This window comes from Protopterus annectens, chromosome 13.part0 (genome assembly GCF_019279795.1).
Source record: "Protopterus annectens isolate FY-2018-M chromosome 13.part0, PAN1.0, whole genome shotgun sequence".
NCBI classification, from domain to species: domain Eukaryota; kingdom Metazoa; phylum Chordata; order Ceratodontiformes; family Protopteridae; genus Protopterus; species Protopterus annectens.
In genome coordinates this window covers 721,282,574-721,296,828 of record NC_056747.1, presented here as the reverse complement: position 1 = coordinate 721,296,828, position 14,255 = coordinate 721,282,574, and the positions used below count along the sequence as shown (strand labels likewise).

Below are 14,255 nucleotides of genomic sequence, written 5' to 3'. Positions count from 1 at the left end.
TCTTGCCCTTATCCTTTCTAGAAGACTGCAACCTAGCAGAGGAGGAAGAACTGGCTAGGTCTTCCTCGAAGGAAGGTTTTAACATGCCTTTTAAAATCAGCTTATTCTTCCATTCCTGGAGTACTCTAGGGCTAAAAGAATGACAAGAGATGAGTTTCTTGCAGATGTATGGCCCCTAAGCAGTACACACAGATGCTATGTCCATCGGTGATGGACATTTTTTGCGAAAATTTAGTACACTTTTTAAACCTTGACTGTTTATGTTCTTTGGACATAATGGCAGTAGAGAAAAAACCAACACACTCACACAACAGGAGACTAACTAGATCCTCTAACTTAAGCAGATCTAGCCCTAACACCCCCAACAAAAATAAATGTGGTTTTACAAGGTTCTCTAACTTAAATGAACCTAGTGCAAGAAAGAAAAAGGAAACTAACTAGCACCTCTAAGTTAAATGGTCTAATCTAAAAATACATACTCACGGGGTCCACACACAAACGCCAACAGGCTCAAGAAATTTTTAAACAGCAATAAGTCAAATCTGGTTAAAGACACAAATCGGTATCACAATAAGACTGTCAGCAATCAGAATAAACTTCACAAGAAGCAAAAAACTCCTAATAAGAAGTAATAATAATGAACTAAATCACTTAGCCACGGCCAACCAAAAGATGCTTCTGAATGAAGACACGGCAAACGAGATCTGGGGAATGTGCTCATGCACCATGGGATACCTCCTAGCCATGAGCCAATCAGAAGTTTCCAGGCTTTCTAAGCGGCCGAGTTGGAGCCGAGGATTGGCTCCAAACCCATACGTAATAATGGAGGCGAGATAGGACTACATAGCATTATATATTCCAACTCCGAGATTGCACTACAGTGAGGAAAGGGCAAATATTCCATTCTTCACTGTACCGCTATCTCAGAAAAAGCACTTTGAGGTCTGGTACTTTCAAGATTATGAGCGTTCGCGTTTTTTCCTATTCACTCATATGATATAGACCCATTGGCAACACCTTCACATTTTCCTTTACTTATTTCATCATCTTGGTAGTTTTACCTGGTTGGTGTTGCCTACAAAAGGCACACTTGGGATTGGAGAAATGTTTTCAGATATTGGGAAAATACAAATAGGGACAGATTCAAGCCTAACCTGGTGAAGCAGTGTGACCTGTTGAATATATTCTCCCAGTCCAATAGATATTGGACTCCTTTTGAAAGATACCAAAAACTATGCAAGTTACTAAGGTAGATTATTTTTTCTAAACAACTCGGGGACTGGATGACTAACTACTTGGAGTCAGGTTTCTTTTAGGATATAGGGATTACATTAGGTAAACTTATTACTAAATCATATGGAGTGCAGAGTTACTTGGGTGGGGTGTACAATTTAGCACAGTTTAGGGAAGCATCTTACAAAGGTTTCTAAATTATGTAGATTTAGCAGGTTTCTTACAAAGACAAAAGCTCTTGTGCAGGCAACCCACTACACAGCAAGTCCAATGGCAGCATGTTCACAGCACCTCTTTCTTCCCTTTCTGTTAAAAAAAAAAAAAAACAGTTTAGTATGCCTGGAGGACACCAAAAATCAGTGTAACTCGTTTCTTTTAGTTTAGGGCTTTCCGCACTACTCAGGGTCTTGAATAAAAGGCCCTGCGTGAGGGCATCTCAGCACAGGTTATAGGAGATGAGTTAGAGAGGAATCCAATGAATAATAGCAGACATAACAGCTAATGGGTAACTGTGAAACAGAACCTGTATTAAATCACAGTACTCCCACCACTATTGACTTAAGTTAAAGGTTTAGGTCACAAGTAGGAATTTTACATTTGTTTACAGTGGGGGTGGGGGCACTGAAAAAGTGAATTTACTGTATAAACAGGAGGGAGTAGCAGGGAAAGCAATACCTAATTTAACTGTGGTGAGTTGGTAAGCTCTAACAATGTAACAAAGAATACAGAGTAATCTCTGTGACTACAGTTTTAAACAGAAAAATAGTAATCAAAGCAACTAATCTTTACAACAGAATTGCAATATAAAACAGTTGAGGGAGCACAGATCCTGCAGAAAAATCACGATGCTGGCACAACTGCTAATAAAATTTATGACAGAGAATTATAAGTAAATGTAGCTATGATAAAAAAACAGTAAAATGTGTACAAATGCTTTAGATGAAGTACATATCCTGCAGTAAATCACAGCACTGCTACTACTGTGAATAAAACTACAAGACTGTACCAAAAGACCAGGCAGAAATTAAAACATTCACTTTTTAGAATAAAACACGCACACATGTATCAAAACTACAAACAGTATTAAAACTCAGTATTTAAGAAAAAATTAAATAAAAGCTTTTTTCCTTCCCATTTTGACAAAAAATGCTGTTTGGAATGTCTGGATGGGAGGACACCACAATCCCAACAGTTTGTTTCTCTCATTTCAGGGTTTTCCAAACTTCTCAAAGTCTTGGATAAAAGTATAGCTTCATTGTGAACAACTCCCCTGGTAACGCCTAAGCCAACAATATTCTTTTTCAGATTATCTAAACCCAGTGAAACCAATATATTGGCATTCAAAGCCTTCAGATGCACAAATCTCATCGAATTCAAAGATGAAGTCTTGAAATTCACTTATAGCAAACTCACTCCAGACATTGCCTCAGCAGATAGGTTCACAATGGAGTTTTAAAATCCACTTAGATTAATGTATACAGCTGGCATTGCCTCAGCAGATAGGTTCACAATGGAGTTTTAAAATCCACTTAGATTAATGTATACAGCTTGCAGTCCTACCCAGATCAAAATGCAGTTGCAAATTTAAAAGTAAACCACCCTGATGGTCCACTGGCATAAAGGCTCGTTAAGAGTATATAGGAGATCAAAAGTTCTCCCCCATCAAGGAGAATATCAAGAATTTGACTAGAAATTAAAAAAAAAAAAAAAAAGACAAATCTACTAAATTTGCCCATCAACTTAAGTTAGCATCTGAAGCCAAAGACAACTACAAATCTTTTTTTAGTTAGACTTGGAATCCAGTAACCACCATTCAGCATTGCATAGAACTCATACAAAATGGCAAAACCTATTCAGAACCAGTGGATATTGCTAATTTCCTACCCAATAAATTCAATGCATATTTTATTCCCAAAACAACTATCCAAATCCCTTCCATCTCCACACCTCTCAAACCATGTCATCACTATAGATCATGTATTGAAAGTGCTCTCCAAAAACACTTCCACCATGGGATCTAATAATATACCAGGCTGTTTGATAAACAGTACTAAACAAGCTCTGGTCGAACCTTTCCATAAACTACTGAATCTGAGTCTAGCAAAAGGCTCTGTTGCAGACGTATGGTGCATATTACTGGGGATGCCACTCCATGAATGTAGTCCTACTATGGGCTCCAAGAGCTATAGACCCATCAGCCTGAGGAGTCTCTTTTGCAAGGGCAAGAAACTTATTATAATGGATATGATAAACTTTGACATTTGAAATCTCATTAGGATGGACCTGCAGCAATTTGGCCTTGTAAAAGTTAGATCCTGTCTAATAAATCTGGTGAACTACTTTGAAAGGATAAAACCAGATATCAACAGCAGTCACACTGTCACAGGAGATTACTAGGCAATCAACCCAGAGGTCATTTTAAGCCTAGCCATTTCAACCCAATGTAGTACTGTAGAAGTACTAGTCAATACCCAAGATTGCATTTATTGATGACTGCCCATGTCCAGGTGGGATGTGGGCACTATCCTTGGTAAGAGTTTATGGTGCCCCATCCACTCATCCAGGTTCCTCTTGAACAGTGTCATAGAAATACTCTGTTTCACATAAATTGGTAGTCTGTTCCAAAGACATGGCAGTTGCTGGGAGATAACTGTTCCTCCAGCATGTCCTATTTAAGTCCCTGGAACAGGTATCACTAGACCCATTTGATTTATGGATATTCAGTAAGTTCATTAGGTTTGGATCTTGGGTTGCTCTGTAGGCCAGGCATAAGTCTTCCCCAAGAAGTTTATATGATACAGAGTATAGTGACAGGGGCTTCAGTTGGTCCATGCAAGACGCATGCTGGAGACCCTTGATCTTCGTTGTTAGAAACCTGAGGTCTCTCTAATTGCTGCAAGTGCTTAGTACAGTACATACTGAATGGGGCGTTATACTCAATTATGGGCCGGATAAGTGCCAAGTATGGAAGGGATTTAAAACAACTTTTGCTCTTGAGGCGATGCCTTTACTAATCAAGTGAGATATGTGGAAATCTTTCCTTACAATGGTGTCAACCTGTGATCCCAGGTCCTTTACCATTTCATGGGTACTTAGGGTTGTTGATTTGATAGTGGGAAGGGACATTGTTTGTGCTGAAGGGAACAATGATGCATTTCTTTGCATTAAGTTTGGGACTCTGACTAATACACCAGTCGTTGGTCTGTGTGAGACCCTCCTGGAGTATACCGATATCATTTGGGGATTCAATGATTGCAACTAGTTTGCAGTCTACAAACTTGGTCAGCCAAAACCCTTTAATTTTGACCTGAACTTCTGAGAAGTATATACTAAACAGTAGGGGGCCCAGCACTGACCCTTCTGGCACCCCACTGGTAACAGGTCTGCTCTTTGATGTGGCATCACCCACTTTGATAGTGTGTATATGGTTTGTGAGCCAGTTGGCAACCCATCTTACAGTGAAGGGGATTACATTCAGTTTGCTAAGTTTATTGGTAATGGATAAATGTGGGATTGTGCTGAAAGCCTTTGCCAAGTCTTGCTTTGATTTAGTCAAGGTCCCATGTGACCATGCTAATATAATTAGTAAACTAAATGCACTACAATTAGATCCCCATGTTGTAAGATGGATAGGCATTTGGTTAAAGACAGAATCCATACAGCGCAGATGGCAGGGGCGACATTAGAGAACATGAAAGTAATTATCAGTGTTCTGCAGACTGCAGGTCTCCCCGCTGGGACAACTTTTATTCACTATTTACTTTTTCTGACTTCCGGACTAAAAATCCAAGACCACTGGTTAACCAAGTTTGTGGAAGACTGCAAACTGGGAGTCTTTGTCAAATCCCCCTCCAATTCCCAAGCAATAATTTATACTTGTAAATACATGGGGTACTAAAAATGGGCTTAAATTAAATACTGAAAAATGCTATTCTCACCGACATACAGCATAGGCAATAACCCACTTCAAAATGAAAATGTAGTCAGAGACCTTGGAATCTGGGTTGATAATTTCCCGTTCTTTGATCACCACATAAGAATTGTAAGGAAATAATTTGTCTAAATTGCCAAAGGAATATCATCCTGATCTAAAGAGGTTATTATTTCATTACATTATGTACTGATCAGACCAGTTATAGCATATAATCCACCCCTTGAGATGTGCTTTACCAAACATATCAGACAACTGGAAAGACCCCAGAGGTTCCTAACCTTGAACACTTTAGGCTTAAAACCCCTAAGTTACCAGAAAAGATTAGAATTATCCACTTTTTTTGTGTGTCATACAGACTCTACAGAGGAGACATGTGCCTTGGCTTCCATGCAGTCAGGGACTCGGTGTTCTAGAACCTCTCACATCTTAACAAATCAAACAGTCCCACCAATACCATAACCAGAGCGCTAAATAAGCTTCAGCAGATTAATAAATAAAACAAGGTTGACAGGCAGATTCGTTACTCAGTTCCCCCATCTCTGAATAGACACCCCCCTGCAGATCAAGCAATGTACTACACTATCTTCTTTTAAACAGGATCTGGGTAATTAGATGGGTATTCTTAAATTCACCCCAGGCTTGACTGCCCTTGAAACAGGAGGTACAGTCTATGGTGAAAAATGGCAAGGCTTATTGGTTGCAAGATTGACTTACCTTGAGCTTCCTTTGGTCCTGTTCTTATGCTAGTATAAAGCCAGTAGGGTTCATAACAAATGCTGGGTATAATATTCTAAGGCTGCTGAAAAATGACATCAATACTAAACATTTACTCAAGCAGCCACATCTGGAAATTGAATGAATGAATGCAAGAATAACACTGCCTCACCCCATCTATGGTCAGAAGAAAGCATAATCTCATTCTGGCAAATAAAACAGTTCTGTCATCCAGTTTAGGAATAAAATAATGTTTCCAATAGGCCACTGAAGCTACAACAAACTGGCATAGCTAACAGTTGGGGCTTGGTGTAATGGTTAAAGTGTTTGACTCACAGACACAAGGTGCAATTTTTATATCAAACAAAGCTCCTCATTAGCACTCTTCAAAAAAAATCTTGATGATTTGATGGGAAATAGGAAATTCACCCCGGGGATCACCTCTGTGGCTCTGCTCGACAGTGACACAGGAAAATCATTTTCTTGGGTGGCAAAAGCCAGGGTACCTTTTTGGCTGGGCTTGTATAGGCCCCAAGGCCGATAGCCTAGTACCCACCTATGAACCTATAAACTAACAACTGTAATGCTGAGCATTATAAATACAAAACATTCCAACTACTGCTACAGAATGATATCAAATTCAGTCACTGAACTGCTAGGATACACTCAGGATGTCTCAAAATAGAATGCTACACTCGGAAACAAAGGTTGCAAAGATGAAATGAGAAACCTTAAAGTAGTAGCATTTTACAGCACAGTTACAGTTTTTTAACACTGCTAACTCTAAAATGAAACATTGGGACAAGCCAACCATTAAGGCCTCCATGAAACAAATACAAAAGAGCAGTTGCAGGTTCCAGCAATTAGATGTAGTAATAACCTGGAATGTGTAAGAAAAAAAAAATAAAATAAAAACAACAATGCTTTGCCCACTGGCAGCTAACTGCCTCAGTCTTGGACCATGGGAACTATTCCTGAAAGAAGTATAGATACCCAGAAAAGGTGGATAACTACAGATATAACCCTAGAGGAAGCCATGACCTGAATCATATCCAAAGAAGGATAGGTGATCCAGTGCATACTTTAAAAGCAACAAATGACCAGTATCAGGAACAAAAATGAGTGATTATTTGGGCTGTCCACTGTCAAAAGACATAGGTGCTGTAGCAGAACCTCAGATAAATTCACATCTTGGCTCTAGCAAGGCCAATGATGCAGGCCTAGTACGATTCCAGTGGCAATATCCAGAGTAACACAGTAGACCTCCTGTATAGACAGGGCATGTAAAAGTGGAGGGGTAAGTATTTAATAATATAAAACTATCTATAGTATTTGTTTTCTAGTGATTTTTTGCCCCACGCCTGCTGATTGTTAAGTCTCCCCTCAATCAGACAGTGCACATTTGTTCCTCAACTCCAGGGATTCCAAATATAACTGTGGAGAGACAGATGTCTGAGGAGGAGTCATCATGCAGGCAGCCATGGCAGCGTCTCTCTCACTGGCACAACAATAATGAAAGCATTTGGAGATTTCTAACAGCCCCTAGGTGGAGGGGGGTGGGGAGAGTTGTGAACTGCCATCACACTGCTGTGGCTGGCAATACCCTTACTTTGACAGTACATGCTTTTTGATACTTGTTATGAATGTTATGGTCACCACCCATAGGTGGTTGGGTGTGCCTAATGCTGGTTTGGAGTTCAGGTTCTTGTAACTAACTAACTAAAACACACACACACACACACATTTTTTAAATAGCAGTGTATCCGTTAAATGTTCTGAAGCATGACATAGTTTGCCACCAGTAACCATCTTCACCATAGTCTGGAAAAAACATTTTTAGTTCCATATTTTGTTTTCACTTCCAGTTCATTAATGGCTGGTTATCACTCATTTAAAAGGATTTTAAAAAATCCTGGTTTCCTTTCAACAAAATGCAAAAGTTCAGTACAAAAATAATGTTGTGCTAGTTTTCGCCCTCTTCTCTAAAATGCATTTACTGCAGTTTAGTAAATTGGAAATTCCAAGACTTTCTAGTTCAGTGGAAATGTACAGTTTGTTTTGCTGATGTGTTCCTTTAACTTTTTTTTATGTTAGCAAAACTCATCAAATCAGTTTGTTAGTTACACGTTACAATTAACTACAGATGCTGAAGTGCAAATTAAAAGGTCCACAGACAAGTTCACTCACTTGGCAAAAAAATAAATAAATACATAAATTCAGAGACAAAGTGGAAAATAATGAATGACCCTCTTAACATATAGATAGTATTCACTTTGAAACCTAATAGAACAAGAAAATTCATATTAATATGTTTTTTTTATGAACAAGGATGTAAGTGGAATTAGTTACTGACTTTTTTAACTTTCACCAGTTTATCACACAACTGCAAAGTTTATAAAGCAAAGAGTAAAATTATAAGGCAAAACTAGTGGGAGTTGTGGTATATGAACTATCTGCATTTGTATTCATCTTTTTTCTGATACTGTGTAATGAGTTTCTTCACAAAGCAGCATTATATAATGGTTTCAGGAGCGGTGAGCCCTTATATAATGCAGTTACAATTACACTCACTTTAGTTTTGTCCTTTTACGACATTAGCTATCTGCTGTTAGGGCAGGTATCCCTCATAGTTTCTTGTCCACCAAACTAATATCTGTTTGGGAACGGGGTGGAGGATACAATAGCATTAAAGAAAGCATGCAAGATCAGACTAGGAGGAAAGATATTTATATTTGTAAAGGAGAAAAGAACAGGTTAGCAAGCACACAGTTCAACATTACAAGCCATGTGTGTCCAGTCATCAAAATGATCTATATTTCCAGTGTGTGTGTGTGTGTGTGTGTGTAAAGGGAAGTTCAATACTGTTCATTTCAAAAATGCAGACTTAAGGTGTTTACATCACAGGACATGTGCACCAACATCCCGAAGTAACACTAGATCACTGTATGTTAGTAATTATGTGCCAGGGCTTTGGCTTCTATTAGTCTATCTACCCAGTTAACACACATAAATATGCTGTTTCAGACAATGGGTGAGGGAAAATCCATAAATCTTGCTGGACTACTGCAAAATATTTTCCATAAATTAAAGGCTGCATATACAAAACTCTGTAATACAAAGTACTTCCAATGCAGAGTACTCACAGAAGCAGGATACAGTTCAGATGGGAGCAAGGGCTGCACGTCTACAAGCAATGTAATTGGAATGTGAGAAAAAAAATAGAAGAAAAAGATCCATTCAAGGAGTCGAATACAGCCTGCCATTGTGTTTCTCTGAGTAGTAGTGCAGAATAAGTATAAAACAAATCCCACAGGCCTAAACAAAAACTACCAGCACACCCTCATTCTTGTATTTTTCATTAATCCAGACTCCTCCCAGATCATACCATTAGGTCAAAATTGCAGGGTTCATGTGGAATAAATTATTCTGGATTCACTGTTAAATAAAGTCACAAGACACCATGTCATGGTCTACTTTAAAAAAAAAAAATGCTCCGATTTAAATGTATGCACCATTTCAAAAAGAAATTCTATGTACCATCAACAAGCTGACTCTTACATATTTATGCCAGTTATGAATACCTGAGTGTTTTCAGCCATAACCTAAGAGATAACACTATGTAAACTTGGAAGACTTAGTCACAAACATATGATAGCTACACTAATAAATTCACGTAACTAGACACTCACTCTGCATTTTCAGGTAATGCCAAAATCTCAGGGTCAGCCCAAAGTCCATCAGTTTATGTTTTCAATGATTTTGTGCTGCTGCCTCACAGTTATTGTCACCTTTAATTCATCTTTTTTTTTTAAAACAAATACTCGTTCTTTTGCCTTGGTTTTGAAATCAGAAAGTTCTCAAGTAATGTTAAGAGAGGTGGAATTTATTACATTATATTATTATTAATGTTATTATTATAGATGGGGCAAATCTGGAAAGTAAAAATAGACAATATCTTAAACAGGCATAAAAATCAACAAGGAAAAATTATATAAGACATAAACAAAGCATTCATGACTTTACACATCTAATGACTTAATAGATCCAGGTTTGATTCCTTCAGTTTCCACTTGAAGGCTGTGTGGCTCATCAAACCCTTTAGTTAGAGTTAGACCAAAGTCCTCAGGCTGTCTAGGGAAAAGAAGTACTTGTACTTAGCAGTTCTTACTAGGCTAAAAAAATGAAATAGAAACATTAAAAGAAAAAGGTACGTCATCCTAGTGGCACAGAGACAGGATGCTCTTCTAAAAAGTCTGTAACCCATATTTAAATAGCCCAGCTGCAAAATGATCAATTAGGATGAGAGAGAGATGAACAACCAGAAGCCATCTTTCTTGGGAGTTCAGGGTGGTTTCTCTGCTATTCAGAAGTCCCTTGGAGGAGACATTGCAACTTAATTGGATGATGGTGGGTAAGGGAGGATACTGGCAATCTTTAGTGGGGTAACAAACATAGCAGCATGTGCACGAAGCATTCTAATATGCCATGCATCCAGGCCAGAAATGGGGGAAGGATGAAGTCACATGGTGCTCCTCCTTACCACCAGCTCTGACTGTATCACTGTCGGGAATCACTGGAAAAATGTAAACAGTAGGCTGGCGGTCAGCAGGCTTACATGGGCTGGCAGAGGGAAATCTGTCAAGATAAAAACTTAGAACTACATTAGGCACAAATATTACAAAGGTGTTGCATTGTACAGGTGCAAAAGAATATGCAGTGTGCAAGAAGGACAGGAGAAATAACTCATACAATAAAACAGAGAAAGATACTAAACACTGCACAAAAATAACAGTAAACCAAGGACAAGCAGAAATAAAGGCCATAATGACATCATAATCCCAGCACATAAAATAATGCTAGGAAGACAGGTGTTATTTTCATTCTGTGCTTACTCTCAAACAAACTGGTGGCACAGCTCATTACCTACTTCTAGAAGCATTTTATTTTTATTTATTTTATTTATCCATATTTGTTGACAGGGTAGAGCTCTGATCCTACTGGACCATTTTCAGGTTCAGCCCATGAATACATGAAATTTCTAAACAAATCAAAAATAACGCATACCAATCAAAATATATTATTATTACTACTTCCAAACAGAACATGCATTTTAAACATTTACAATTGCACATACAATAGTTATACTATGTCTGAAACAATCTACTCAACCCTTTAAACCTGTTTTCAGTAAGAAATAACACAGTCAGAAGTGCTCATGAAACAGTTACTACCCAAAACAGGAACTTTTGTGCAGAATGAATCTGAAGGCAAGTACCATCTGTGCTACATAAAATTCATAATTTATTTTCACACTTAGAAAACAGGTAAAGCTACAGTTAAGAAAGTAGGGGTATGTAAATATTTACAATATGAATATAGATAGATAAACAGACAGAGGTGTATTTCAATCTGTTGAATATTTTTGTCAATCTATGGTATTTCACAGTAGTCAAAGTTGTACAAGTGTAGAGTTAGCATACACAAGTAAGGGACCGTGGGAGCAAAGCCCCCATATTGAATGGTGGGGAGACAAAGCCCCCACATAAATTGTGTCCTTGCATTTTTATGTGGATGGGAATGCTCTGCATTTGTAGTCTGTTTGTTGAAAGGAAAAGTGGCTTTGTTTAACTTTTGAGATCAGTAATACAGATCTACATTGTTTTTTATTTGTGGTGTAGTAGTGATTGCTATGCATGTACATTGGCGATTTATGATCTGAGCAGGTTTATATGTGTACTATGTGCATGTACATTCGCAATTTATGATATGAGCAGGTTTGAGTGGTATGTGCATGTACATTGGCGATTTATGATATGAGCAGGTTTACATGTGTGGTATTTGAGATTTGTTCAGTTGTTTGGAGTTCGGTTGAAGTTGCAGTCAACCACTGTTGATATGCTGACATAAATATGGGTTGGCTACTAGTGCTCAAATGTTAGCAGCTCAGAACACAGTCGTTCGCTGCCACTTGCTGTAATTGGCAAGTGCCCCAGCTCCCACTAGCCCAGATCTAGTTAAATACCCATCCCTCCCACCACCGGACTCTAATGAATTGCACAGACCTACCAGAACTCTAACTCTAGCCTTAAAACTCCCACTTGGTCTCACAGCACTCTCCTCTCTAAACTTAAAGTCCCTGATTGCTCCCTAAATCTAAAACTCTACTCTCCCTCCTTAAAACTAAAGTATATAATCATTCCCTAACCATAAAACTCCATTCCCACTCCCTTACCATAAACTCCCCTCCTGTTCCCTAAACGTAAAACTTCCTTCCCGCTCCCTAAACCTAAAGTTCTTAATCGCTCCTTAACTCTAAAACTTACCTCCTGCTCCCTAAGCCTAAAGTTCCTCCATTAAACATAAATCCAACTCCTAGTTGTGGCATGAAACCCTCATTTATGCCCCCACCCTCCTCCCATTACCTTTGCATGACTGCCAGATTTATCTTGGTCAAACTCAGCTACTGAATTCAGGTGGGATGTGGCAGCTCCACTCTCTCGGCTTGGTTGCTGCACTTCATCCAAACATGTATTTGAGTTCAAGCGGTAGTGGATGGCTATGTGAGCTTAGGGTTGCCACCTTTTCAAATGCCCAAAGTGGGACATTTTTGGTACAAACGTCAGATTTTGCAGGGCAAAACATACCCACGGCCAGTACAAAGGACAGAAATTCATTTTTTTGCCTAAATAAAAGCTTTTTCTTGTAGCATTCTAGTTGCTTATTCTGTTTCTTATAACATTTAGGTGTTTCAGATACAGAATAACTGTGTTATGCAAGTATTATGTAAAATATAGGAAATATTTTTGTCCTAAAATCTCAGGACATTTGCCATTTTTTCAATTTTTATGTAGGACACAACTGCCAAAAGAGGGACTGTCCCTCGCAAAGTGGGACAGGTGGTAACCCTATGTGAGCTACAAGATGTCTGAGTCCCTGACTGTGCTGTGATCTAGTGGTCTATTACCACATGGGACTCAGGCACTTGTAATCGACTCTAAAGGTGTATGAGTGTACATGTGAATATATATATATATATATATATATATATATATATGTGTGTGTGTGTGTGTGTGTGTGTGTACCTATTTGTGTACATGTGTTTGATTACCTAAGGAAACAGTGAATGCTCAAAAGAGAGTACAAACAAAGATCACTCTTTAGACTGAATGTAAAAATGACAAACAAACAGCAGTATTTTAACCAGGGGTGAACAAACCCCCACCCCCAGCTAATTATATATACCAACTCTAAGATCACACAATGGCAGTGAAAGGGCAAATTTACAGTCTCCACTCTCCTGCACACAGAGCTACAAGCAGCCAGGAAAAAAAGACCATTCACTCTTCTGAGCATTCATTCTTAGCAAGTGTGTGTGTGTGTGTGTGTGTGTGTGTGTGTGTGTGTGTGTGTGTGTGTGTGGAGAGAGACAGTGTGATTTCAAAAGGTCTCCCTGCAGCACTGAGGAAGGCCTTTGCCATGAAAACAAAGCATTACCCAACAGTGAGCATTTACAAATACGTAAAAGTAATTATGGGGGCTGCAGGATTCTTCATAACAGCCACTCACTGCAGACTCTTTCTACATTGAGGAGGTGGTGACTCATATGATGATTTATTGGTCTCCAGTCTACAAGCCCTCCCTGTTCCTGGGCAGATAATCTCTAGTGATGGTTCTGTTATAAAGACCACAGAGATATAGCAGTGTCAGGTCATAGCACATACAAGAGCCAGAAAGAATACAGTCGAGACAGCCTTCAGTGCATTGCATGAAGGGCCATTCTTTCTTCCCTGCCTTTAAAGCAGAGTTATAAATGGCAATGAATGATCACGGCTGCAACTCTTCTGATAATGCCATATAAACAACACACATCATCTATCAAAAGGAAATAATTAAGAAAGTATATAACAAATGTAGTGCAAAGTGCCACATAACTTCAATACATGATGTAGCACATCACTGCCATCCTATGCCTCAGTATCTCTCTGATAGTATGTCCACAAAACAATCTGAAAATGACCACTGACATAATAAATCATCAGTGCCCAACACAAAACACATGTAGTAGAATGAGGCACCTGGAGAAATGGAAAGGTTCAGGGCAAACAGAAAGGTTCTCCATCTGAAAGGGACTAAGCTTCCACAGGTATGCAAATATTACAATCTTAGCAAACAGAAACACATATACTCATTCCATCTGCATGAGTGACAGATAATGCTGTTTCTGTGTAAGGGGGATTTTATACGGAGAAATGTCCTACACACCACATATTGTTGCTAGGTACATATGTTACCATTCACTCACCCACCCACCCACCCATCCATCCATATTCTACATTGCTTGTCCTGATGATGATTGCAGTGGTAGCAAACCAAA

The 14,255-nt window shown here is 38.8% G+C and overlaps 1 protein-coding gene across 1 annotated transcript in view; it reads right to left on the bottom strand.

Moving 5' to 3' along the window:
• The window catches only part of TMEM97 (transmembrane protein 97), a 114,448-nt gene extending 105,203 nt beyond the window's left edge, over positions 1 to 9,245 (bottom strand). Inside the window, exon 1 of the mRNA XM_044054406.1 lies at positions 9,025 to 9,245. Within this exon, the coding sequence (XP_043910341.1) occupies positions 9,025 to 9,144 (120 nt within the window). The 5' untranslated portion in view covers positions 9,145 to 9,245. The remainder of the gene's footprint in view (positions 1 to 9,024) is intronic.
• Positions 9,246 to 14,255: the final 5,010 nt, after the last annotated feature.